We start from the raw sequence: 27,794 nt of genomic DNA on the forward strand, positions 1-27,794 counted from the left end.
GTATTGGGGAAATAACAATTGAAAGAGAGAAAGAAGGAAGGAAGGAAGGAAGGAAGGAAGGAAGGAAAGAAGGAAAGAATACTCATGGCAGAATACTAGGTCTGGAGGAAGGTAAAGGAAGGAATATCCAGGTAGAATTCGGTGAAGGGAATCCCCCCCAATTAAATAAGAAAAAGCCAAAGAGCCCCAGGCAGTTATAAATTGGAAACAGACTCTGGGAAATGGTGTACAAGATAGATGGCATGATGAAAAAGTTTTAGAAGAAAGAAAAGGTTGCTTGAATAGATAAATTAATATAACAAATTTAGAAAGGAACACTGAAAATAAAATCCTTAAAAAATAACTAACCCCCCCCACCCAATTGAATGCATATAGCCTACCATAAAAAGTCTCACCTCCCTGAAATTCCTGTTTTTGACCCTGGAATCTCTGGTACAGGCCGATGTCTTAGCAGAAAAGATCGAGATGGTCCTGAAACCAACTTGCTATGGCTTCTTACAGGTGTTACAACTGGTGATGATGGAACATACAAATCATTTACAACCATTTCTCCTTGAAACTGAAAGAATGAAGGTGGTGATCTTTCTAATAAACCATTAGTTTCATTTCCAGAATGTGCCTCTGATAGTGAACAGCCAGGGGTAGAAAGGAATTCAGAGTCTGCATGAGGAAGCTTGCTCATATTTTCTGACATTAAATCAACCTCTGTTTGTTCTTCTTCGGTGGTACAGTCCATAGGCTTTTCGTCCATCAAAGATTCTACCTCAGTAATTTCACTACCAAACAAAGAATCTTGAAAAGAACCTGAATTCAAGTGTGGTTCCTCTTCTGGAAGAGGCAAGTTATGTGTAGTAAGAGTCAGCTTATCATCTGATTTAAGAGACTGGCTATTTTCCACGCTAACCTCATTCTGGTCCAGATTTTTTGTAACAGGCTCCGATGGCACTGGGCTAGGCGTGGGAACACCATGTGAATCTGAAAGTTCTACGCAGCGGTTCTGATCAGAAGGCGGAGCATGGTGATTGTCTGAGGTCTCATCACTCTTCTTTGTTTTATGAACATTTGCATAGACTGGGATATCTTGCATTTTTGACAAGATTATCTGTAACTGTTTAAGTATCCTCCTCCTGTGTCCTGTAGGTGATATTCCAACTTTGAGCAGCACGCTGTCATTTATCCCTGTGCAGTCCATCACATTATTAAAACCAAACTCGCGGAAGCGTAGGAGGTACTGCTCCAAATTAATGCTCATTAGGAAATCTTTGATATCCACATTTACTTCACTGACTGAGGACATAATGGTGGCTTCATTACGGGCAGAGTTACAAGAAGCAGTACAGTGAAATAAACACACAGAAGGGGGGCACTTCTGTAGAGGTTTTGCTCCTGTTACTTATCTCAAAATGTATTTTCTCCACAGTGACTGTTTTATGTCCTTAAGCCTGGAAAAAAAAAAAAAAGGAAATCAATTTATTAGGATAATTTTGGTATTAAAACTCATTTCACATTATAAATATTCTCTGAAGAAACACAATAGAAATGAGGATTATTCATTGCACTAAGAGTTTGGAATCTTTGTGTATTATTTTGCGTGCCCTATAAAGTCTACTCCTAGGTACAGTGTGACGGTACAGGACAGACATGCCACGGTAGTATCAAGTGATAATTTTTAAAAAGGTAAAAAATGATTTTCAAATAGAAAATGAGCATGTGTCAAAAACAACTTATTTGTTAATTACTGAGGAAACCAGTAAGGTGGCAAGGCTAGTTCCAAGAGCATTTTATGGCACAGGTTTATACAGTCATTAAAGCCTTTTTTTTTTTTTTTTTTTTAGTGTTAGAATAAGATGGGTAGATTAGATTTAAAAACTGGTTAATGTCCTTCAGGTAATAAAACCATACCCTTTGAGAATTTTTTTTTTTCTACTGGACAAAAATCTATAAGCCCAATTCTGGGCTCTAACCAAATAGTAATAGAATGTGGAGCACTACAATTAGAATTAAATATCCCTGGGGTGAGCTTGTCAAACAACACGCCCAACAAGGCACTGAAGGAACACATTGGACATTCTTTTGATTTCCAAATTTTAGATATTTTTTCTTAACAGGGACTAACTAGATACAAACAACTTTCCCCTTTAAAACACCTTCTTCAAAGACTCTCAAAAAGCACAGTAAGAACATATTTCTCAGGTCAGTAATTTTCATTTCAAAAATGTGGCAGCATTGTATGTACAATATTGTTATAAAAGCTAAGACTAATCGAATAACTATACATTAGATAACCGGAAGTTAATATGAAAGTAAAAGGAAAAAGTTTCAAGGTCACATTTCCCTTTATACATAGCAGATTCACATAGGTTCATTTTTCTCACAAGCAACACCCTTCAATCTTTTAAAAAGTTGATTTATCCAGGTGCTGTTTATACAGCTGGGTTCAGTTTGTGGAAATAGATATGTGCAACTTTCTGTAAATTATGTGTCAAGAAAAAGAAAAAAAAAGTACAAAATATGCATAACAACCATACTGAAGTACTAAAATGAGACACAGCCAAATAAGGTACATTTATCTGCACCCTCATGATGCAATGTTTCTGAAAATCATATCTCAAAGTAGCTCTTTGAAAGACACAGCTCAGAGTCTGCATGTGTTACCTGCCAACTGCCCATAAGCTATTGCCTCAACTCTTCAAAAACATCAGCCAACACTGACAAGCAAGTATATGAAAAAGGGAAAATACATATTGTATTCAGGCAGCACTGCAGAAGCTGCCTGAATAAAATAAAGAAATACAGGTACAAACGAAATACAAATACAGAGGCTGCCTGAATACAAAAGAAATAAAGGTACAAACGAAAGATGAAAGGCACGAAATGTCTTTATCAAAAGGTATCGCTCTGTCACACTCAAAGTGACACAATGTCAGGGAAAAAAAAAAGTAGAAAGTTAAACCTCAATACCATATAAAAACCTAATTCTCAATATACTATTCTTGCTCTACGCAATTATTTTGTAAAAAAAAAAAAAATACAAAAAAAGCATTATCCAATTTTTTTGCCCACCACAATATAAAAATAACTATTGCCAAATCTGCCGGAAATTTGATCTTAGACTTCTTAGCCTCCAGACTGAAATACTTTCTCCATCCTCCTTGCTACAGTTCAGTCTCTAACTACATCTCCTACCTGAATTACTGCAACCATCTCAACAAATCCCTTAGCCCAGTCTCCATGTACCACTGAACTACTGAAAATCCAAATTTGGCCTGTCACTCTACATCCTGAACAAGCACGCTCTCAGCTCCTTAGGGTGCCATATCACACTCTGGTCTCCTTCTAACAAGAAAAACAATAGCAGCTACTACTCATATAAATGGTAACAATGCACCAGATATAGTACCTCATACGTATTTTCTGCAAGGCAGGTGTTCCTGTGTACTAACTTCAGGCTCAAGTTTAACTGGAGCCACATCGCTGACTACCTCATTATTGTTAATTATCATTTCCTCCAGGCAACCAACTGTTAAATAGCCCCCATACCTTTTGGATACACTGCGTCTGCCTGCAAATCTGCACATTGTGTAAAATCCTATCACTATGCTAAATTCTGAATAGGCAGGTATTACTGCCTCTCTGAAGGCTTTTTATTAACCCCTTAAAATAGGATGAATCACTTTCTCCATATACATCTATAATCAAGGTTCTAGACATGGGCAAAGTGCTCGGACCATGTTCAAGAGACGGGATACAAGCTGGTAGGGATGGTAGAAGTGGTTGGGAGGCCCATTTGCTCACACTCTTGGTGTGTGTGTGTGTGTGGGCCTTTGTGTCCTAATGCACAAGCCCTTTCTTTCTCTTACACATAAACTTCCTGAGTGGCTGGCTCAAGAATGGATACACCAAATGTTCTAGCCAAAACCACCTCGCTCTGCTGTCAGGGGATGTGCCTATGAACCAGATTCTTTTTTGTGACCCGGAAGAGGCTTCCTCGCACAGGCCCTACAATCCTCTCTGCATTTCTGTGTCAGCTCCATCCTCTAATCATCTGATTTTTCAACTGTCTGACAACCCGAGGACATTCTCAGATCCACTCCCTAGAGACTTCGAGCCCCCAAGCACATCATCAGATGCAAAGAGATGGGCACATTTAACTCCATAGAAGTCTCCCAGGTTCAAACTCCTTAATGTGATATCAAACCCCTCCTTGGGCACCAGGCACATCACCACACTCAAGGTTCGTGGCCTTCCACATACTGGTCAGTGGATCAGCTATCCAGCAACAACTGATAACAGGCTCAAGAATCAGTATTTGTAACACATTCCAAAGATGACTACTATGTGCAACAAAATTTGGTACAGTTTTAAATTCTTTACACTCTGCAAGTACACTTTCTGCCAACCCACCCGAGCCTAAACACATCACACACACCCCCCGCCCCCGCTTAGGATAGATGCCCTTCCTAACACAGTGCCCAGCAGTTTGGAGCTTTACTCACTTCCTACTTTCCTTCACTTTCATTGGCATATGTCATTTGTCCTTACCCATAAAATGGAAACCCTCAGGAGTTCCCGTCGTGGCTCAGTGGTTAACGAATCCGACTAGGAACCAAGAGGTTGAGGGTTCGATCCCTGCCTCGCTCAGTGGGTTAAGGATCCAGCATTGCCGTGAGCTGTGGTGTAGGTCGCAGACTCGGTTTGAATCCCACGTTGCTGTGGCTCTGGTGTAGGCCTGCGGCTACAGCTCAGATTTGACCCCTAGTCTGGGAACCTCCATATGCCACGGGAACGGCCCAAGAAATGGCAAAAAAAAAAAAAAAAAAAAAAAGGAAACCCTCAAAGGTACCTCAGTGCTGGGGAAGATGAAATGAGATAGTCCATCCTAAATGTTAAAATGTGCCAACTGCTTAGTGCATACTTACTCCCACCATTATAATTATTTATTTGTATCACTAGGTCACTAACTTCCCACAGCTGAAACCCTTCCCATTCTTTGATGTATAATCCTCTTCCTTCATAAGGTCTCGACTGAACAAGGAATAAACTCTCTTCTCTATATTCCTATGGCCTTTACTTCTTAGCACTTAATCACATTCTATTCATCCCATAGTGACCTACAGAAGTGGGATATTGCAGTATAAGAGTTAAGATTCTGGAGCTGGACAATCTTGGTCAAATCCCAGTATTTAACCTCTCTGTGCCTCAGTTTCCTCATCAGGAAAGTAGGAGTGATAATAGCACCTATTTCATAAGACTTTTGTAAAGCATCTAGAGCACCAATGGCACATAACAAATGCTAAATAAGTATTTGCCATTATAATTATTTTTACTATCCTGCAATAAACTAATGAATCTGCCAGGAGGATGACCAGCCCATATAAGCTTCCCAATAAATGCCAAATTATTTGTTTATAAACATAGTACATGAGGTATATGCAGTACACGTTTAGAAAATGTACAAAGAGTTGGCCTTAGAGTTATGAATGTACATTTGCCCATGCTATCCTGACCCATTTCCAAGAGAAAGTAAAAGGGAAGTAAATTTTAGGAGTACCTGATCTAGGTCTAGCTTTCAGTATTACTTAATAACCATAATATCATTAGCTTCTTGAGCTCTACTTTTGAAGGTACTACCACTTGCTTCTCACCACCTCTTCCACTCACATCCTAGTCCCAGCCACTGTCTTGTCTATCTCAGACCACTGAGCAGCCCCATGACTGACATCCCAGATTCTGTCCTGGCCCTCTGCCCCAACTAGAAGTGTGTTCTCAATACAGCAGCCAAAAAGATTCCTTTTACAACAAAATTCACACCACATAACTCCCTGCAACTTTCCAACTTCATCTTCCTTGGCTTCTCCCCACTCACCCAGCCCCACCCTCCCTATCACTCAATCACCACCAAGCTGGCCTCAGTCCTATTCCCACCTTATGACCTTACCTCTTACCCTTCCATCTCTTTCAAAGCTACTTCCTCAACATATACCCATGGCTCATGGCTCATTCCATCACTTGAGTAGGTCTCTACTCAAATGCATCCTCTTCAGAGAGGCCTTCCCTTGCCCCCATGCATACAAGCATACTTGTGCCTCATTACACCTTACCCTTGTGCTTACTTTCTTCATGGCATTTGTTACTACCTGATACCTATGGAGTTTTGCAACAGGGTAGGGATCTTCCCTATGGTTCACTGCTCTAGGTCTTAAGTTTAAACACTGTCAGGCATATAGAAGGTGCTCAATAAATGTTTGTTGAATAACTTCTCCCCAGCTTTGAAATGATTTAAGGTAACAAGTGGAAAGTACACATAGTTTTAAAGTTTTGTCTATTTAGGTCTCCAAGCTTATCAGGATCCAACAGGATACAGAGTTCTCCAATCCATCTAACCATCACAAGAGGTCTTCAAATCAAAAATCAGGGGAGGGGGAAAAAGAAGAGCAGCTGGAAGCATTCCAAACCACCTATGGGGCTTTTAAAAATTCATGGGTTGGCAATTAAAAATCACATCAAAAAGCATAAATACCTAAGGAGAAACTTCATCAAGAAGGTGAAAGACCTATACTCTGAGAACCATACAACACTGATGAAGGAAAAGGAAGATGATGCAAAAAAATGGAAAGATATCCCATGCTCACGGATTGGAATATTATTAAAATTGCCATACCACCCAAAGCAATATACAGATTTAATGCAATCCCTATTAAAATACCATAATATCTTTCACAGAACTAGAACAAATAATCCATAAGTTTATATGGAACCACAAAAGACTCCAAATTCCCAAAGCAATTTTCAGAAAAAACAAAAACACAAAGCTGGAGGTGTCACATTCCTTGACTTCAGACTATACTTACACAGTTACAGTTATCAAAACAGCATGATACTGACACAAAAACAAACACATAGGTCCATGGAACAGACCAGAGAGCCCAGAAATGAACCTATACACTTACGGCCAATTAATCTGTGACAAAAGAGGCAGAATATACAAGGGAAGAAAGATAGTTTCTTCTTCAGTAAGTGGATAAGTGGTGCTGGGAAAACTGCACAGCCTCATATAAATCAAAGAAATTAGAACATTTTCTTACATCATATACAAAAATAAACTCAAGACCTAAATGTAAAACTGGAAGCCATAAAACTCCTGAAAAGAACGCAGGCAGAAAACTGACATAAATAGAAACAATACATATATATTTTTTTGGATCTGTCTCCTAAAGCAAAGGAAACACAAGCAAAAATAAACAAACAAGACTATAACAAACTTAAGCATTTGCACAACAAAGGAAACTATTCACAAAACAAAAACACAAACTACTGAATGGGAGAAAATATTTGCAAATGATAGGACCGATAAAGCGTTAACATTCAATATATTTATACAACTTTAACATTCAAAATAACTCATACAACTTTTTTTTTTTTTTGCTATTTCTTGGGTCACTTCCGTGGCATATGGAGGTTCCCAGGCTAGGGGTCTAATCAGAGCTGTAGCCACCAGCCTATGCCAGAGCCACAGCAACGCGGGATCCGAGCCGCGTCTGCGACCTACACCACAGCTCACGGCAATGCCGGATCCTTAACCCACTGAGCAAGGGCAGGGATCGAACCGGCAACCTCATGGTTCCTAGTCGGATTCGTTAACCACTGCACCACAACAGGAACTCCAACAACTTAATATAAAAGAAAAAAATCCAGGAGTTCCCATCCTGGCACAGTGGTTAATGAATCCGACTAGGAACCATGAGGTTTCAGGTTCGATCCCTGGCCTTGATCAGTGGGTTAAGGATCCAGCGTTGCTGTGGCTGTGGTGTAGGCCCAGCAGCTATAGCTCCTATTAGACCCCTAGCCTGGGAATCTCCATATACCGCGGGAGCAGCCCTAGAAATTGCAAAAAAAAAAAAAAAATCCAAATAAACACTTCAATTATAAATGGGCAGAAGACCTGAACAGACATTTTACCAAAGAGGACACAGATGGCCAATAGGCACATGAAAAGATGCTCAGCATCAAAATCGCCAGAGAAATGCAAATCAAAACCATAATGAGCCATCACTTCACACCTGTGAGAATGACTACCATCAAAAAGAACCCAAATTAACAAATGTTATTTGGAGGATGTGGAGAAAAGGGAACACCCATACACTCTTGATAGTGGCTAAACTGGTATAGCCATTGTAGAAAACATAATGGATGTTTCTCAAAAAACTAAAAGCAGAATGACCATATGATACAGCAATTCCACTCCTGGGTCTATAACCAGAAACAAACAAACAAAAACAACAAAAAACAACAACAACAAAATAAACACTGATTTGAAAAGATACGAGCATCCTAATGTTCATCGCAGCATTATTTACAATAACCAAGACATGCAAGCACACTAAATATCCATCAACAGATAGAAAAAGGAGATATGATATAAATACATATGGAATACAATGGAATATTGCTAGGTCTAAAAAACAATGAGGGGGTTTTTGTTGTGGCTCAGCGGAACAAACCCGACTAGGATCCATGACGATGCGGGTTTAATCCCTGGCCTCACTCAGTGGGTTAAGGATCCTGCATTGCTATGGCTGTGGTGTTGGCTGGCAGCTGCAGTTCAGATTTGACCCCTAGCCTGGGAACTTCCATGTGCCATGGGTGTAACCTTAAAAAGGAAAGAGAGAGAGAGAGAAAGAAAGAGAGAGAGAGAGAGAAAGAAAGAAAGAAAGAAAGAAAGAAAGACACACAGACAGACACACAGACAGACTGAATGAAATTCTGCCATTTGCAACAACACAAATGGACCTTGAGGATATCACACTTAGTAAAATCAGTCAGAGAAATATTGTGTTATTATATATTTGGAATATAAAAAAAATAAGTATATCAGGGAGTTCCCCTCGTGACTCGGTGGAAATGAATCTGACTAGTATCCATGAGGACACAGTTTCAATCCCTGGCCTCGCTCTGTGGGTTAAGGATCCGGCATTGCTGTGAGCTGTGGTGAAGTCTGCAGGCGCGGCTCAGATCTGGCATTGCTGTGGTTGTGGTGCAGGCCAGTGGCTACAGCTCTCATTTGACCCCTAGCCTGGGAACCTCCATATGCTGCAAGCGCAGCCCTAAATAAATAAATAAATAAAAACGGAAACAGACTCACAGGTATAGAGAACAAACTATGGGTTACCAGTGGGGAGAGTGAGGTAAGGAGGGGCAAGATAGGGGTAGGATATTAAGGAATACAAACTATCATATATGTATAAAATAAATAAGCAACAAAGATATATTGTACAGCACAGAGAAGTGCAGCCATTAGTTTATAATAACTTTAAGTGGAGTATAATCTATAAAATATTGAACCAGGAGTTCCCGTCGTGGCGCAGTGGTTAACGAATCCGACTAGGAACCATGAGGTTGCGGGTTCGGTCCCTGCCCTTGCTCAGTGGGTTAACGATCCGGCGTTGCCGTGAGCTGTGGTGTAGGTTGCAGACGCGGCTCGGATCCCGCGTTGCTGTGGCTCTGGCGTAGGCCGGTGGCTACAGCTCTGATTAGACCCCTAGCCTGGGAACCTCCATATGCCGTGGGAGCGGCCCAAAGAAATAGCAAAAAGACCAAAAAAAAAAAAAAAATTGAACCACTGTGTCGTACAAAAGAAACTAATATAACATTATAAATGAACAATACTTCAACTAAAAAAAATTCATGGATTGGGACAACCTACCCCCTCCAAATGCCTCAAGTAAAAAAAACCACCAGAGAGAATGTGATAGATAGATAGATTGATTACTGGGTCATTTTGCTAAACAGGAGAAATTGAAAGAACGTTGTAAGTCAACCATAATAGAAAAAAATTAAAATCTTAAAAAAAAAAAGAAAAGAAAAGAAACACCAGGATAAACCACTCCTCACCCCCTATGCCCCCACCCATTACCAGCGTAACTTTATCATATTCCCTAGTTGAACTAGGAAAGAAGACAACTGAAAACCCTGGGTCACTTCATTAAACCATAAAGTCATTAAGTATTCAGTGCTCATAACTTCTGGAATCAGCTTTGCCTGATTTTAATATCTTAGGTGAAGGAGAAAAGTAGCATAGTGGAATTAATTCACTCATAAGTTTAATCCATTTTTTTAAAAAAGCACACCATTTTAAAATCAAACCTACAGATGTGTGAAAATAACAGGTTGACCAATCATAAGATCACAGGACTGAAAGGAACCTTAGAAAATGTATACCAAATAAAAAGAAACTAAGCTGCCACATGAATCGTGAAAATTTTTCAATGTCATCAATACAAGTCTTACAGATTCTAAGAACAATGAGAGTTTACCACATTCCGGAACAGTGGTCCCCAATTGAGTGGAACTACATATCCTTGGAGGAAATCCAGAAATGTAGGAGAAATTGCTTTTGCCTGTCATAATGATTGAGTGGCATCAGCAGATTAGAAAGGTGACCTATGATATCCCACAATGATACCCAAGATAGAAACCTCAGGTACACTTTCTCTTTTTTGTGGCCACACTTCCAGCATATGGAAGTTCCTGGGCCAGGGATCAAATTGGAGCTGCAGCTGCCAGCCTACACCACAGCCACAGCAATTCCAGATCCGAGCCACATCTGAGACCTACGCCACAGCTTGAGGCAGTACTGGACACTTAAACCATTGAGCGAGGCCAGAGATGTAATCCACATCCTCACAGACCCTACGCCAGGTCCTTAACCTGCTAAGCCACAATAGGATCTCCTTAGGTACACTTTTTACTCCTCCAAGTCTCTACCACTAATCAGCTATCCCCTATAGATGATTAAAAGATGTATCCCTGACTTCAAGTTACTTATGTGGAGAAACAGCTAATCTCTTAATAACTTAGAAGGTTCCATAACATGCTGAACTAGTTAGTTCAGGCTACAGGTCTTAAGAGAATTCCATCTTTCCTCCGGTATAGAATATGGCCATGAGAAATAGGTATCACTGTACTTGCACATCAAACAAACTCACTGTTTAATACCAAGATACAAACTCCATGTAAGCATAAAGATAAATCGTTCCACTTTGTTCCCCACAACCATGCAAAAGAGGATGTGGTTTTGTGAAAACATGCTTGTTGTCGCTGTCGTATTACTCTAACTCATCGCACAGAGCAGATTACAAGAGGTCAGAGGTCAAGAATCCTCTTGTTCTAGTCTGAGTGCTTATGTCCCAGAACACTGCAAAACTGGGCATTTAGTATGCCTCTCCCCTACCAGCGACCATCTACCTTAGCTTATGGCAATGCTACCCTCCCACCCCTACTAAACCCCTTACAGGAACCCCAGTTCCCTCAACATGGTCCTCTCTCTGATCTGTGGTCACCCACAGGCTCTGACCTCCACTGCCCCACATTCTCTACCTTGACCGCTCTCTTTCCCATCCATCGAACACATTCTCTCCTCTTTCATTCTCCCTCAGACTTATACCACTAATAGCGCTAGCCAAAATTTGCAGAGCGTTTATAAACCATCTGTGTAGGATCTCATCTATTCCTCACAGCTACGTTGGGAGGAAAACCCCATGCCCAAAGCCACATAGCAGATAAACAGTGCATCAATTCCTGAATTCACAGACTCCACAACTGTGCTGTTAACTGTGATGCCTCCTAATACTTATCAAGGGTTTTAACAGTAGAAGGGTCTCAAGACTTCATGTTTTGCCTCTCATTTGACTGCCTAGCTATGCATAAGCACTTAGAGTCACTAGGGAGCTGCTGCTCAAAGATACTATGCCCTAAAAACTCAAGTTGTATATACCTTTGCAGTTTGTGAGTATATGTGTCTGTGGAAGTGGGTAAATATGGAAGTCTACAGTCATTTGCATTTCATTGTTTGAGATACTCAGGGCAGTAGTATACTAAGCACAGTGCTCTGGAGTCAGGCTGCTTTTAATTCCAACCCAAACTCCCCCCCCTTGTTTACTGTGTACCTGAAGTTAACTTCCCTAAAGCTGTTTCCTTGTTTGTAAAATGAGGATAACATATCTAATAGGATTTCTGTTAATGTTAAACAATTAAAATTTAAAGGTATATAGAACAATACCTGATATGAGTTCTAAGTGTACAAAAAAATGTTGGCTGATTATTAATTCATCCCCTGCATACCATATTGCTTTTGGTCATATGCATACCATATTATTGTATTTGGTGTGCCTGGCATTCTTCTGCCTACCCAATAAAATTACATCCCTTTAAAGGGATTAAATTATTCTTCTAATAAACCTGTAAACCACCTCACACAGCAGTAAACATAGTTTTATTAATTTAGTAGAATAGAGATATGGTTAGAATAGAGAGAATGATGAATTTACCTGAAGACTTTAGACTGGGGACACAGCACATGATTGCCAGTGATTCCAGCTCAGCTGTGGGATACCTGTATAAACTTGGCAAGTTTTTGTTTTGTTTTGTTTTGTTTTTTTTTGAGCCGCATATTGTCATCTGCAAGCAGTGATGACAAGAATGCCTACCTCACAGGACTGCTGTGAGGATGAAATGAGTAAATATGCATAAAGATCTTAGTTCCTGGCAAGCCATAAGCATTTAATTAGTGTCTGCTAGATGAAGAATAACTGAGGTTTGAGCTCAAAATAGCCAGGTTCTAGGCAAAAGCATCCTGCAGTTTGGATCAAAGAGAAAAGGTTGTTCTTAGATGTGTTTTGATCATTTTGTTTTCTGTGAAAACTGAAAAACACAACCCTTTCAAAATCTAGAACTTAATAGCCATTTTCACATCCAGTGAAGACCAGTAGTGGTCATTCCTTTACTTATTATGAGAAGTTATACTAGCATAAGTAGGCCCTGGGTTTAGGTGCTCTAGATAACATCCCAATAGTTGTGTGGCTTGAAAATCTCCTTGGCTTAAGTAACTCTTTTCTCTTTCAAACTGTCTATTCAGGTTTTAAGGTAATTGGGTAATGTTTGAGATTTGTTTTCAATTCTCATTCAGAGACCTTTAAAGTACAGCCGTAACTCTTAGGCAAGCAGATAAAGATTTCATCTTCCCAAGTTCCTACAAGAGCAGGAGTGGGGATAATGAAAAGTCCTAATAAGCCAAAGCTGGCATCACTATGCAGAACTCCTACCTGAAGGCCCCTTAAAAACTGGGCAGCTGCTTCTGCCCAGTGCCAGCCCCTCCTACCCGTCTCCACAGGTTAGCCATCTATATTCTGACAACTGAAAAAAAAAAAAAAAAAAGGACCCTGCAGAAATCTTGATATGAGCACAGGTACATATATATTCTTCAATATCCTCTTCGATGTCATGCTACAGTGAACATAGCTTTAATGTTTAATTGATGCCAGACAAAACTAGCATGGTATTATACATCAAGAAAAATATTTTAAATGCATACTTATACATGTACTGTATATATAAAGTATTGATTCTCAGAGTTTAGCAAAAATGTATATTCCACCATTTCTCTGAATATGAGTCACATTTTTAGACTAACAACCAGATGTTTCAAAATAGCCCACTGTGAATGGTTTCCTCTCTTTGCATTTATAAATAGCACCCTGACCTCTTTTCCAACTGAATTGAGGGCTTATTCCTATTGGTTCTGTAATAATCAAAGTATCTTTTTCTTAGGTAGAGGGTATCTTAGCAAATCTCTCCCAACTTATTGACTCATTTATTTACATTTATTCATTTAATAAATATTTAAGGAACACTAACTACTCTCTCCAAGATAATAGCAGGAAATATTTGCAGTTCAAGATCACACTTATCTCATTTGAGAACAGTGCCAAGTGCTATAAAGAAAGTGAAGATTCAACATTTTCTCTCCAAAAGTTTAAAAATCTAACGGAGTAGATTAGACATGACTGTATGCAAGGGAAAATGACACACATGTGGTTGGTTCTTTACTGGTCAGTAAGTGCTAGTAAAGGAGGAATATCAAAATTTGAAGACTCATATGCACCCAATAAAAGTACTTGAGTAATGATGAGAAAAATTAGGTTTAGTTAACCTTGACTTTCGCATGGTTTAAAGTATTGTTTTGTATTTAATTACATAGAGATATAATACCATCATCTTTCATAAGTGCCAAGGAACTCTAAAAATCACATTCATGAAGTTGAGTTGAAAGTGAAATACACAGCAATTCCTAAGGATGGAGTGATCAATGAAGGAGCCATGGAGGGGAGTTTCAAGATGTGTAGGAGAAACGTAGCAGGTGGAGACAGCAGCATCTAAGGTAAAAGGAATGCCACAAAGCAGACAATGCAGGAGGAGATCATCAGGCAATCAAGGAGATGAGAATATCGGGGATGGACCTAAGGGCTGGACAGGTAATGAAATGTGAAGACAGAAAAGGAAGCTGCACTTGGCTATTAATGGGCTTGACTCGTGGGCTAAGGATTGTGAACTTCATCAAGATACTGTGCAAATGTCTTGGCAACTACTTTCACCACAACCATGGCTGAGGCCCATTGTCTAATATCAGCATAGAGACCACATTTCTACTTTTCCCTGATCATCTCTCCAACTCTCAATTGATTAAACCATTCTCTCCTTCCTCTTCCTAAAGCTATGTAATGTAACCAAAAAAAAAAAAAAAATTTTTTTTTTTTTGCATCCTACCTTTGTGAGAACTTGTGGGAAGATACACTCTCTTTTAGCCCCTCTCTGAGTACTCCCTCACCTGCCCACTCACCTTATGCACAAATGGTATAAGACAGAAAAATACGAGTTCCCATCCTGGCTCAGGGGAAATGAATGGACTAGTATCCGTAAACTTGTGCTGAATCAAAACTGTAACAAAATTTACAGGTGAAATTTCTAACTAGAAAAGATAGTGTAACCACTGACTTACTATTTTGGCTAAGGAAATAAGAGAGCAACATGGTTTAACTATAACATATATTTAATCTAGCCAATACTTTAAAAAAACCTACAATGATAACTACAGTGGTCCAGACCTCACAAAAAGGATTAAGAAGACATCTCGTACCCTCTAGTCTCTTATGAATCACATTTGGTCAAAGCTAAGAAAGATCTACAACATTAATAAGTAGTTCTTCACCTAATACACCAAAAATTCCAAAACTCCTTCAGTTTAGAAAGTGGCAAGATTGGATTCAATAAATAAGTAAAAAATAAATGACTAAAAAAAATTGTTAAAATAAAACTTGTTAAAAGAACCACTTGTTAAAAGCAATGGTTGTCATTTACAAGTAACATTTTTTAAAAAAATTTTTATTGTTATTTCCCCAATACAACTTTTTTTCCTACTGTACAGCATGGTGACCCAGTTACACATACATGTATACATTCTTTTTTCTTCCATTATCATGCTCCATCGCAAGTGACTAGACATAGCTCTCATATTGAGTGAAGTCAGAAAGAGAAAGATAAATACCATATAATATCACTTACATCTGAAATCTAATATACAGCACAAATGAACCTTTCCACAGAAAAGAAAACTATGGACTTGGAGAATAGACTTGTGGTTGCCAAGGGGGAGGGAGTGGGATGGACAGGGAGCTTGGAGTTCATAGATGCAAACTATTGCTTTTGGAATGGATTAGCAATGAGATCCTGCTGTGTAGTACAAGTAACATTTTTATAGCATCCTTCACCAAACTTTCCCAAAGTTGCAAGGAGGTGGAATAGAAAGTAACAGAACAAAAAGAAAGAAGTTCTTAAATATCATGAAGAGTCTTAAGCAAGTTTTTAAAACTTCATAATCTAATGGTGCTAACGTAAGAGATTACAGGAAAATTGCAATTCATTATAATGTTAGTTCTATATTTAACCATAGTATCTACGGTAGTTAAATTGGAAATACTCATTGAATATCTATGAGCCTCACACTGCTGAAATCTGAAGTGATATAATATGATTAAGAATTTGTTTTTAGAAGCAGGCTTACAGATAACGAGAACAAACTAGTGGATACCAGTGGGGAAAGGGAAGAGGGAGGGCAATATAAAGTTGGGGGGAAAGGACTAATAGAGGATCACATAAAATCATGTGTGCAAAACTTTTTAAAATTGTAAAGCACCACAGAATTCAAAGAAGCTTTCATTCAATTTTTTTTAAATATTCAAGAAACATATGAAAAATGGAAAAAATACGTATTTGTCCTTGAAAGCATCATCAGCTTCTCCTTTCCTAGACAATCCATACACAATCTGACAGGCTTACAGAGGAAGGAAAAAATACAAACACACCTGCCCACATAAACAAGTTTTAACAAGTTATTTGGGTTCCTCTCTAGGTACCTTTTAATTTAAATAAATCTTTGAGTACTGACAAATTAAGTCTACACAAAACATTCTTGGTGTTAAGACCCACCTTAAGTGTGTATTTGTTAAATACATGTTTGAAAAGAAGCCAGGGAGATATTTCCACTTTAAGCTCTAGCCTAGTTCCATGACCCATTTTACTTTTTTTTTCTTTCTTTTTTAAACAATGTTAAAGAGTGGAATGTCATGAAAATCTTCGCCTCAATATTTCTCTTGTAAATTCATGAAAGTCACACATCAGAGTTTAAAAGTATTTCTCCCTTTTTCCCCCTTAAAAAAGTTACCTTCCTTTTAAAAACAGCCCTAACTTCATTTTCCAATTACTTATGGGCAGTGTTCCATAAACTGCGGGTGTAGAGTGCTTAAGTGCGGGAAAAATCAATACTGAGCTTGTAAGTACAACACTATTATTGGTAATCACAATGACATTCGATTAAATGTGCTTTTAAAAATAGCTTTTTTTTTCAATACTTTTTTTTAACCGACTGGATATATTCTACTGAGAAGCCTACTTCAAGGACAATAAATAAATAAATAAATAAATAATGTTGCAAAAAATAAATAATAATGTTGTATCTCCACACAAACGTAAAAGCCCAAAATGTCATTACTCCACTCAAATTAGCTTCTAATTTCCACCTAATTATCAAAGGTTATAGCTCACAACATAATTTCACGCAGCCGTCGCTCAAATCAAAACGACTCCAGATCGCCGCAAGGAGGTGACGGAAACACTTAAGAAAACAAGCCAGGATGAACTTACTTTACTTAATGAGATAGGCACCCATTCTCCCAGGAGACCGATCTCCAAAAGTAAAAGAGACGATCAACCTGGTAAACTCACTGTCGACAGGTTCCCGTGTACCGGGAGTTGGGTCCAGGCAGGTGGAGGCCAAATGATTGTAATTAAAGTTAATTAACAGGCCTGCCGTCTCAAAGTGTCTAACAAGCAGAGTGCGGGGGAGTACTGAGAGCTTAGCAAACTCATTATCCCTACGGAGTAAATAACTCGGTGCCTGAAACTCGCTAAAGGGAAGCTCCATTTCGGGGGTGGGGTGGGGGTGGTCCTAGCTGTCTATCCGGATTGTCACCCTCCAAAGCCAGATCCCATTAGTAAGTGGAGTTTTTGAATCACTTACCCGCTTCTGGTTTCCTTTTAGACGCCCACATGCGGGAGAGAAATCCAAGGGGCAGAAATCGGAGCCTAACACTTTGCGCTCTGGAAATTTACCCAGAAAGATGCCGGAAAACCCCGGCCCAGCCTGAGAAGTACCCCCGCCCTGGCCCCGGCCCCACCACCCGGCCCACCGCGGCCCCCGGGACTCGCCCTGAGCGCGGGCAGCAGAGCTGGGGAGGCGCGGAGAGGCAGACGGGGAGCCTGGGCGCTGGGTTCCCTCCTGGCCCAGCTCGATCGTTCCTCACCCGTCTGTTCCAGGAGCGGGGCCTCCTCCTTCCCAGTCCCCGCCGCTTGCCCGCACCGCGTCTGATGCCGGGAGGCGGCCGCGCGGGCGGCGCTGTCAGTGGGGCCGGCGCGCCGCGGCCGCCGCACCTGGAGGCGGGGAGCGCGAGCCGGCGCGCAGCTCCGGAAGCGCCGCGCCCGCCGCCCGCGCTCTGCCCAGGTGCTCCCGCGCCGCGCCTCGGCGCTTCCTCCCGGCCGGCGGGGGCGGGGAGAGGCGCCCGGCGCGGGGGCAGCGGGACTCAGCGGCGGGGGCAGCCAAGCCGGCCGCCCTGGTTCCGCAGCATAGTTGGGCGGCTGACTCAGTCGGTCGCGATTTGGCCGCGCCTGGCACCCTCGCCACCTGGCGCACCTCGGCCCCGACGCTTCGGGGCCGGCGGGGTTGGAGAAGCTGCGAGAGCGCGACCGGGGGCCCAGAGCGGCCAGGGCATGGCCCTCCAGAGACGGAGATGCCCGTGACCCTTCCCTGGCTCCTGCCGGCCAGTTGGTTGGTCCGGGCGCCCTGATGGGTGGGTCGTCAAATGGGCGGAACCACACCACCACTGATTATTAGTGTAACTCAACTAAGTACTTTCCAGGTTTCCTCAGAGTTTCCCAAACTTAAGACTCATCTAGGACGCTGATTTTCCCAGGCTGCTTCTGCGAAAAGTTGCATTCAATGGGCCCCGGAATCGATTTCCCAAGCCCCGTGCTGGTAGGGTGAACTCATTATATCGGATCCTCCGTCAAGTTGTCTTTGTGAGGAAGGGATTAATATTCCCATTTTCTAGTTGAGGAGTGTGAGGCGCCGAGCAATTCGCTCAATCAGACACAGCTTTAAGGAATAGGGGTGATTATCAATGCGAAACTCTCTCCCCAGAGAAACCTCCTTGCTGTGGCTTTTTAAATTCCCTTTTCTTGTCTCCACCCGCCCCCGCCCCCACCCCTCTGAGGGAGGGGTAACCCTGCCCTAGTCTTTCTGGCACCTGGGATTGCTAGATCCGGGAAGACGTTTCTCCTTCGGCTTGGACTTTGATACTCTGCTCTTGGAAGTAATAATAAGGCGCAGGAAAAATACGGGAATCCAAAAAGAAAAACCCTTGTGCGCCCCCCAATATCTAAATAGTCATAAAAATCCACTCATTTGCCAGTGAATTCAAAAGCCAGTTTCTTATTTTTATTTTTCAGTTAACATTTTTTTACAGACCGTACCTGAAATTCTTTTCTTTAAAAGATGAAATGTCTTTATCTGCTGTTGCAAGTAAAGCAATTAGGGAAAGTGCTGAGTTTATTACGAAAATGAAATAATTGAGGTTCGGAGTGTGGGAGTCTTTCAGGAGGCCCAACCATTGGGAAGCATCATCATCACCAAAACACCTGCCCATCAAAAAACACCCTCCTGCCTCGCAAAATGCCAAATCGCCAGTTTCTTTTGAACTACACACTTTACACCAAGAACCATTTCCACCAGGAAAGTTTCTTGACATTTTACAAACCTCAAGAATTGTCTTTAGATTTCTGTAGAATTTTATTTTTGTGGTTCTTTCTTCATGTTAAGTTCATACTCGGTGGTTTTTTTTTTTTTTTTTTCCTTTCCCTCAGAGTTCTCACATACTTTTTCATTTATTTTTATCTTTGTAAGCCATCTTAAATCCTTTTCTGAACAAGGTGGGTTATAAATAAACAAAAATTCTTACATCAGTTATGGTATGTCTCAGAACGCCAAGCATTTTTACTCGAATGACAAGTCCTCAAGTTACTTCTCCTGGTAGATTTTATAAAATAATTGGGACTTTGTGCATTTTTGCAACAATATCTTAGTTCCTTGAATTATTATTCAGTCACTTTTTGCTTAAAAAATTTGTTGAACATTTACTCTTTGAGAGTTTGACAACACAATGGTTGGCAAATACAAAAGGGTCCCTGAATTTACAGGCTTCTTTGAGGAGAAAGAAAGTTAAGAGATGTAAGGCACATCAATGACTTAATAATAGCTCTGGGAAGTGAAAGAAAAAGTGATCCCTCATTGAAAATATACACTGGTTATGAGATGCATGCTGATTAAGGAAAATAAAAAATATCTGAAGCAATATGGCAAAAAGTACCTTTTATTAGCTGCTCATTAATAACACCAGGTTCCAGGCAAACACATAACATATATGTTATATATGTACAACTCTATGACTTGGAATTATTTTTCCAATTTTATAAACATAGGCTTAATTGAGACTTACAGAGGTTAGGCCATAAGTAGTGGAGAAATCGAACACATCTAGGCTGTATTTGTAGGCTATACACTACATATTTAGCAGCCCTCAGAGTGAGGCATTCAGGGAAAAAAGTAGGCAGGAAAAATAACTATAAGAATTGAGGTATGAAAATCTGTTTACTGCCAAGGCCATTCAAGTGTACAGTCCCAGTTAATTTCCATATTTATCTATTCCAAATATGTATTTGGAATATATATTTTTATTTCTGGATTTATTCCAAAATCACCCCCTCCAACTCTTATTTGCTTGATTTTTAGTAGAAAGCAAGGATTGCTCCGTCCTTGACAGACTTTGTTTCATTGCTCCACCCATCCCTTCTACCCAGAATGCACTGTGCTTACAAAAAGAGACAGTCTAAGAGAGTAGACACCTTCCTGCCCTTCTCCTCCTCTTCCTCCTTTTCCTCATCCCCTTCCCCTTACATCATCAAGGAGAACACCAACGGAGCATTTATGTGCCAGTTGTTATTCCCAGCATTCTACTTGTAAAAGCTCATTTAACTATCTCAGCTGCTACTTGAAGAGAGTGTTTTTATCCCCACTCTAAGAAACTGAGAAAAAGGCCTTGAGTGATTTACACCAAAGAATCCATCCATAAGGCAGAGAGAATTCCAGCTCAGTCTTCTCTAGGAAACATCCTCTGCCCTGGAATGCCTATTAGGGAAAGTACACGGTGCTGGAATTGCAAAGGTTTGTGCTCAGGGTGAAGCCTCATCAGTGTAGGTTGTGGCTTTTTTGAGAAAACTCAGCCTATCTGAGCCTCAATTTCCCCATCTGTAAACTGAGAATAATACCTATCAGAATTTAATGTGGGTACATATTTAAGGCACCTAGAAAATAGGAGCCTCTCAATAAATTTAATTCTATTTTTTCTCCAATAATTCTTTAAGACTAGGTTGAAATCTCACTTCCTGTGAAAGCCTTTCCAAATCTCTGATACCCAGAATTATCTACACAACAGCATTTAAAGTAATCATTCCATTTTTCTATAAAGGAAAAATCCAACATTACTTTTGCCAAACATAAAATTTTAGGGATGTACATAAAATAGGCATATGTCTACTTAAAATATTTAATTTTCCATTTTAGATAAATATTCATAAAAGTAAAATTATACATTAATGTATATATCCTGCCTCTTCCACTCATGTTTTATAACATAATTTTATGCAAATCTTAATATGCAACTTTGACATCAATGATTTCATCACTAGAGCCTCATTTTGAATTATCAGTGTTTTGTTTTTAAAGTATATTATTCACACTTGTGTCTAAATTTTTGAAGGTACTTAATTTTATGAAAACTCTTATGATTCTGCCACTGGGAATTTTATTACAAATTACAAGTTCCCAATTGCTTTGCATTAAGAAGTTGTTTTGGCTCCTTCATCCCAAATATGCACATTAATGATCTACACCGTTTTTTTGTTAAATGGTTTTTAACATGGGACACTTAAAATTGTGAGGTCATACCCCCATAAATAGTTTGCTTAATCTGTTTAAAATATCTTTACCTCCATTTAAACCGATTTCATCAGATGACTCTGTATGGATCCCAAACTAGAATTGATTGAGGATGTTTTAGATTACACTGCCCACCCTCTACTCAAATAGTTCAGTAGTTTGCCGTTCATTTTTATGTACTATAATTGAAGAGAAATAGAGATCCTGTGATATACAGGTTCTAAGTAACAGGCATTGCTACACATTATGAAATCTTACTTCTCTCAACAAAGCTGGTGCAAAGATACCATTTGGCTCTTTTGAGCCAGAGGAGAAAACCAAGACACAGAAATTACAAGCAGTAAATAAGAAAAAGCATTTGAACTCAACTAATGTAAATTCAAAGCCTATACCTTAAGCATTCTGCTGTGATGCCTCAGAGAAGACTTTTTAAAGTGTTGACCAAAATCTTTTTCTGATGCCTAATTTTGGGAGGGAAATGATGTGCCTTATGTCCACACATATACCACACTCTCCCTTGGATTTTTCCATTTCCCCCCCCCCCTTTTTTTTTTACCACTATTGGAGTACTCTTGTCAGTGGACTTTGCATTCTGACTGTGGAGAAGTTTTTCTTGCTACTCTGTATTCCTGAAGTACCATTAGTTCTATTGGAGTGCTCTTGTCAGACTGCCTTGCATTATGGGTACTTGGAAGCTTAATATTTGAATTTTCTGAAGAGCTTATCATAAGGCCTTATAGATAAATAAGCATTTCAGATTGTCTCCTCAAACATTTATGAATATAAATGTTTATATTCATTAGGCTGACTCTTTTTGGTACTTTGTTACAAGGTTCAGGAGTTGCTTTGAAAGTTGTTTTTTAACTCCTTCTCACCACAAGGGAAGAGCTCAGTGGATATTTACCTACCATAGGTAGGCAAAGGAAGAGTTTAAAATATTTGGTCAATTAATTTACTGGCCAAAAGTTGACAGTAAAATGGAAATCATTTATTTTAACCCTTCGTGGCTCAGCAGTTAACAAACCTGACTAGAATCCATGAGGATGCAGGTTCAATCCGTGGCCTCAGTGGATTAAGGATTCAGCATTGCCACGAGCTGTGGTGTAGGCCGCAGAGGTGGCAGAGGTGGCTCGGATCCCGCGTTGCTGTGGCTGTGGCACAGGCCAGCAGCTATAGCTCCAATTCAATCCCTAGTCCGGGAACTTCCAAATGCCACAGGTGTGGCCCCAAAAAGCAAATAAACAAATAAATAAACAAATAATAAGTTTTCCAGAAACCACTAAATATCAAGAAAAAATGAACATACTTTTTGTAAAACTGATATTTCAGAAAACTCACTTAGGCATTAGAGATTAGAGTATTTCATTGATAATAACACACAATATTTTAACACTTTACAACTTCTGAAATGGGGATGCATCTTAAAGTGAATTGCTATTGGCCAGGCAGGAGTCAGAGCATACTTGTCATTGCTAACATGGTCATGGACTTGATGGTAGATGTTTATGTTGTCATCATTTTAAGATACTTGCATCGATAGCACTACACATGGTGAATTTAATTGTCACTTGAGATGTCTTCAAAAAGAATATACTAAAGTTCTTTGTGAAAAGGCAAAGAAATAGATCTATGTGATATTGATAAAAATCTATGATTAAATAATTTTCAAAACTCTCTCTGTCTGTTTCTATCTCTCTCAATATATATATATATATGTGTATATATATATATATATATATATATACACACACACACACATACACACATAATAATAGTTCTAAATTAATTGTGTGTGTCATAGTTTTTCTCATGGTATAGAAAATATTAAAGTATCCAAAAATAGATTGTGTTTTAGAATTGTAGACATCTAGTAGTTTTTACCATTGCTAACATAAAAGTCTCATTTTATTTTTATATAAAAGAATCAGTGTTAAGAGAAATCCAGGAAACCTATCACCCACTAGATTTGCAGATGAAATATTCAATTGTGTATAAAATTATTGCTTTTACTTTGTTGTGTCAATTTTTCTCATAGATTTCTGAAATTGAGTTTACTAAACACATCACAAAATTCCATTTCTTTGTGTGTAGCTTGGTTTATTCCCCTTTTTGCTAAAACTGTTGCCCTTATAACAGGTAATTCACCTGATAATTCACCTTGAAAGTTCTGCTGACACCATGGGGGGGAAAAAAAAAAAGAATGGGGAGGGATTCAGAGAAGCAAAGCAGAGAATAGAAATAAATAAGCAACAACTAGAAATTGATCCCTGTATAACAATAAAATTAAACTGTTACAAATCTAGCTTGAAAAACACAGACTAGTATTTGTATAAAGGTAAATGAAAAACAAGAAAAGGATAGATAAACTCTCATACCACAAGGCAACTGCCATAAAACACAGGTCACAAACTAGCTGTTCATAAGCGGCATGAAGTTCAAGTATCTTTCAGACCACACGGAGTTTGGCAATTTTTAATTACTTTCTCAAATTTAGAAGATTTTATAATATAATACATATTTCATCTTGTCTTGAAAAATCAGAATGTCTGATAATGCTGAATTCACATTCCCACGAAGCAAGTCTGAACAGATTGGAAAACTGTCTGCTGGTTTTGGGCAGGACATAGACTCTCTAATTTGCTATAGTCTCTCCTCACCCTAGTTCTCCTTGGCTATACCTTTGGAGCTGTGGAACTTGCAACTGGGAGACGTTGCCTGAAATTATGACTGATGAAAGGCAAGCAATATGAATGACCCTTGAGGCAAAGTTTATGGATTTCTAAAGTGGAAGTCTTAAAAATATAGCACCCAGATCCAAAGTTAATAACCAACAAATTAAGAATGTTTTATCAGCAGAAGCAGCGGCCAGTGTGGTCATCATAATTTCTAGCATTTATTTGAGTTCTTAAAATAAGTCAGATAATGGAGTTCCCCTTGTGGCTCAGCGGGTTAAGAATCTGATGTTGGGAGTTCCCATTGTGGCTCAGCGGTAAGGAACCCAGCTAGTATCCATGAAGACAAAGGTTTGATCACTGGCCTCACTCAGGGTGGTAAAAGATCCAGCATTGCCCTGAGCTGTGGTGTAGGTCTCAGACATGGCTCAGACCTGGTGTTTCTGTGGCTGGGCTCTGGCCAGAGACTACAGCTCTGATTCAACCCCTCGCTTGGGAACTTCCATATGCTGCAGATACAGCCCTAAAAATATATATATATATATAAAAAAAAATCCAACATGGTCTCTGTGAGGATGCAGATTCTATCCCTGGCCTCACCCAGTGGGTTAAGGATCTGGTGTTGCCATGGTGTAGGTCTCAGAAATTATTCAGATCTGATATGGCTGTGGCATAGGCCTCAGCTACAGCTCTAATTCAACCCCTAGCCTGGGAACTTCCATATCCTGCAAGTGCAGCCCTAAAAAGAAAAAAAAAAAAAAGTCAGATAACATGTTAAACATAGTGCAGCTGTTTTCCTTCAACTAATTTTTGTGTATATTTAAGATGTGATGTATCACAGAGATGCAGAGATAACGTAGACCTACTTTACTGTCTTTTTGGAGATTACAATATGGTAACAGAAAGAATTACCCAAAGAATTACACAAATATATATATGTATATGTATATATAATGTCTATAATGTATACATGCATATTATACTATATATAGTATAAGGTATACATATATAAAACAACAGTAAAATATATGCATAGCATACATATATAGGTATATATGTTACATATATCACTAGTATATCTATACATGTATACAATATATGTGTATGATTTTTTTTAAACAATATGAATTTGCTCATATTTGTCTACATTTAACCTCAAAAATGGTCATTGCATATGATTCAAATTAATACATTTTAATTGAGAATGGACAAAATGCTTTTCTCCTGCTCCCAATATTTCCTAATAGCAACTTTCTAACCCTCCTGGCCTCTCCTTGCCCCCACCTCTTCCCTGTGATAGTGTAGTAGCTTATTTATGCAGTATTTTTGGAAAGGGTTAATGGCCACATAAATCCTGCTCTTTTATTCCCTCTTTATTTCAGGGAGCCAGAATTCTGTTTTGCTCTTCCAAGCTGCAAAACCTGTAGGAAGTCTGAATGCATCCATAGCTTCCAGAGCCTCACATATTGTCAAAAGGTTATAAAGGTAATATTCGATTCTTACTCTTTGCATTCATTTCAAACAAGTTATCCCAACATTTGTGGTTTTAGGAATGAACAAAATTCTATGCAGTAGAATAATAAGGGGAAGGAATGGTTTGGGTAGGTAAATTGGAAGAGTCCCCTTTACAAGTGAAATTTAAACTGAGAAGTACAGGCTGTGGGGGAGTGAGCTTGTGTGCTCTGGGTATTGGGGAGGAGGACAGAGGCATGTGGTAGGCAAAGAAGAGCATTTGTAAAACCTCAAGACAGCAAAAATCAGGAACTTTGGAGGAACTGAAAGAAGGTCTTTCAGCTAGACAGTGAAGAAAGTAGGACAAGATGAAGTGGGAGGGTCAGGCATGTACCTTATGTACAACCTTATAAGCCATGTCTAGGTCTGGGGGTTTTAGCAGAAGGGTGATCAGAAGTTGTCAAAGGGATTGAAGCAGGGGAGAACATAATCATTTCCTAATAATAAATACTAATTTACCATTTAAAAGGGAAATTTTAATTTTTTTTAACTCTGAAGTGCTTCTTTTTTCTTATACAAATAAATTTAATAATTTTCCCCAAACCAAGTAATTTAAAATAGATCAGTGGAAGGCAAACAGAGATTAAAAATGTCCCAGCACTTTATGAAAACCTGTTGATAGATTTGAGAATGAAGATGCAAACCAAGTTACTCTCTGTGTCTCTAACAGAGCTAGACATGGAGACATGATTTAAAAGTTCATTCACCATTAACCACACATATAGTTTTTACATGGTTATTAGTCATTTCTATGCCATTGGTGTCTGCTGTTCTTACTTTAGAAAACAAAGATCCATATGTCCTCTTTCTGGGTCTGAAAAGGTAATATTCTCAGTTTCTTTAAAACACATTTTTAGAAAGGATATCTACCTGCCATTTGATCATTTTCTATATGTGAAATATGACATAGCATCTCACTTATGCGGAACAGCAGGTGCACAGACCTTCAAAGACCTAACACTCCAGTTTGAATTTCCTTTTCTCTGCATGGCTTCTGTAACATCCTGTGTAATGGTTTTATATTTTTTCCTGTGGAAACATTCATAACCACACCACTGCAACTTCAGTCTGGTTTAGCAATTGGAATACACAGTGTCTGCCCAATATATTTTGCAAGCATATTAAGGAGACCATGGCAGTCATGCTTGACTGAACTGTGCTTTCTTTCGCTTATAAAGGAACTACTGCTCATGCCTTCATTCAGCCATGAATGCTTGGCTTTTTCATTACAGTTACTAGGACACTAAAAGAGAAAGGTTTTCTTTTTCTTTTTCTTTTTTTTTTTCATTCCTCTTCAGAAAAACAAGAAAATAGAACAGCACTGGAAGCAATCACTTGCCTTTTTGCCCTGAGTAGGGACAATTTTTACTAAAGTAATATAAAAAAAAGAAAGACACCAAGTTAACTCATTAGATTATCTTCACAAGGGCAGAGTTCACCTTTAAATAAAAAGCAAAATGCTTGTACAATCAACAGATAGGTAAATGTCTTATCAAACCAGCTCAACTCAATAGGAACAATTAAATACAAAGAACCCTAGTCTTTCTTCCATTGTCCTTTTCAAGGTGTGTTTTGGACTTAATCTACTTCTGTCCCTGAATGAAATATAGGGCTGGTTCTCAGATTTTTATGAACTATGTCAATGAAAAGAACAGTCTAGTGTATGTATTAAAGATGTCCAGTCTGATTAGCCTAACAGACTAATTCCAGTATTGTTCATTCAGTATAAAACAAACTGTCCTCCATAACTACTCCCTTCCCACAAGTCTGCTCCTGGTCAGGTAGGTCTCAGTAGACTTTATTCCCTCACTTCATTAGCTGCTGCATCAGACCCCTCAAAGTTCTCATCAATGGGAACAGGAGATTGAGAGGAAGGGTAGTCTCTTGAAGGGTTGGTACAGCTTCTGTCTCTTTACCCCCTCTTAGTTCTCCCAGACTCTATCCCCACTCCATCTCCTCACCCCTCAACTGCTGCTGAAGTCTGGACTCTACTTGCTGCTCTCGAAATGTTGGAAACATTTCCTATAAGCCAGCAGCTTTTTTTTTTTTTTTTTTCTTTTTAGGGCGGCACCGGCGGCACATGGAGGTTCCCGGGCTAGGAGTCGAATTGGAGCTACAGCTGCTGGCCTACACTACAGCTACAGCAATGCCAGATCCGAGCTGTGTCTGTG

At 39.4% G+C, this 27,794-nt stretch overlaps 2 protein-coding genes across 7 annotated transcripts in view; both read right to left on the reverse strand.

The window, feature by feature from the left end:
- ARAP2 (ArfGAP with RhoGAP domain, ankyrin repeat and PH domain 2) overlaps positions 1-1,427 on the reverse strand; it is a 172,202-nt gene extending 170,775 nt beyond the window's left edge. For 3 of the 6 annotated variants that reach the window (XM_047799201.1, XM_047799202.1, XM_047799200.1), the window contains exon 1: positions 396-1,427. In XM_047799201.1, coding sequence (XP_047655157.1) covers positions 396-1,297 — 902 coding nt within the window. In that variant the 5' untranslated portion in view covers positions 1,298-1,427. Of the gene's footprint in view, positions 1-380 lie in introns of all 6 variants that reach the window. The other 3 variants (XM_047799205.1, XM_047799204.1, XM_047799203.1) reach the window with 2 other exon arrangements.
- LOC125137378 (uncharacterized protein C10orf95-like) lies at positions 1,304-27,642 on the reverse strand. The gene is made up of 3 exons (XM_047798090.1): positions 27,585-27,642; positions 17,411-18,269; positions 1,304-1,442 (listed from the first exon to the last, which is right to left on the reverse strand). Exons 1-2 carry the CDS (start codon positions 27,640-27,642, stop codon positions 17,476-17,478), a joined length of 852 nt encoding a protein of 283 aa, XP_047654046.1. The 3' UTR covers positions 1,304-1,442; positions 17,411-17,475.
- Between the last annotated feature and the right edge of the window lie 152 nt (positions 27,643-27,794).

This window comes from Phacochoerus africanus, chromosome 10 (genome assembly GCF_016906955.1).
Source record: "Phacochoerus africanus isolate WHEZ1 chromosome 10, ROS_Pafr_v1, whole genome shotgun sequence".
Lineage (NCBI taxonomy): Eukaryota > Metazoa > Chordata > Mammalia > Artiodactyla > Suidae > Phacochoerus > Phacochoerus africanus.

Coding starts and splice junctions, on each gene's coding strand:
- LOC125137378 (XM_047798090.1), bottom strand. CDS start 27,642: ATGTTTCCAACATTTCGAGAGCAGCAAGTAGAGTCCAGACTTCAGCAG. Junction 18,270..27,584: donor ACTTCAGCAGCAGTTGAGGG/GTGAGGAGATGG, acceptor ACTAATAATCAG/TGGTGGTGTGGTTCCGCCCA.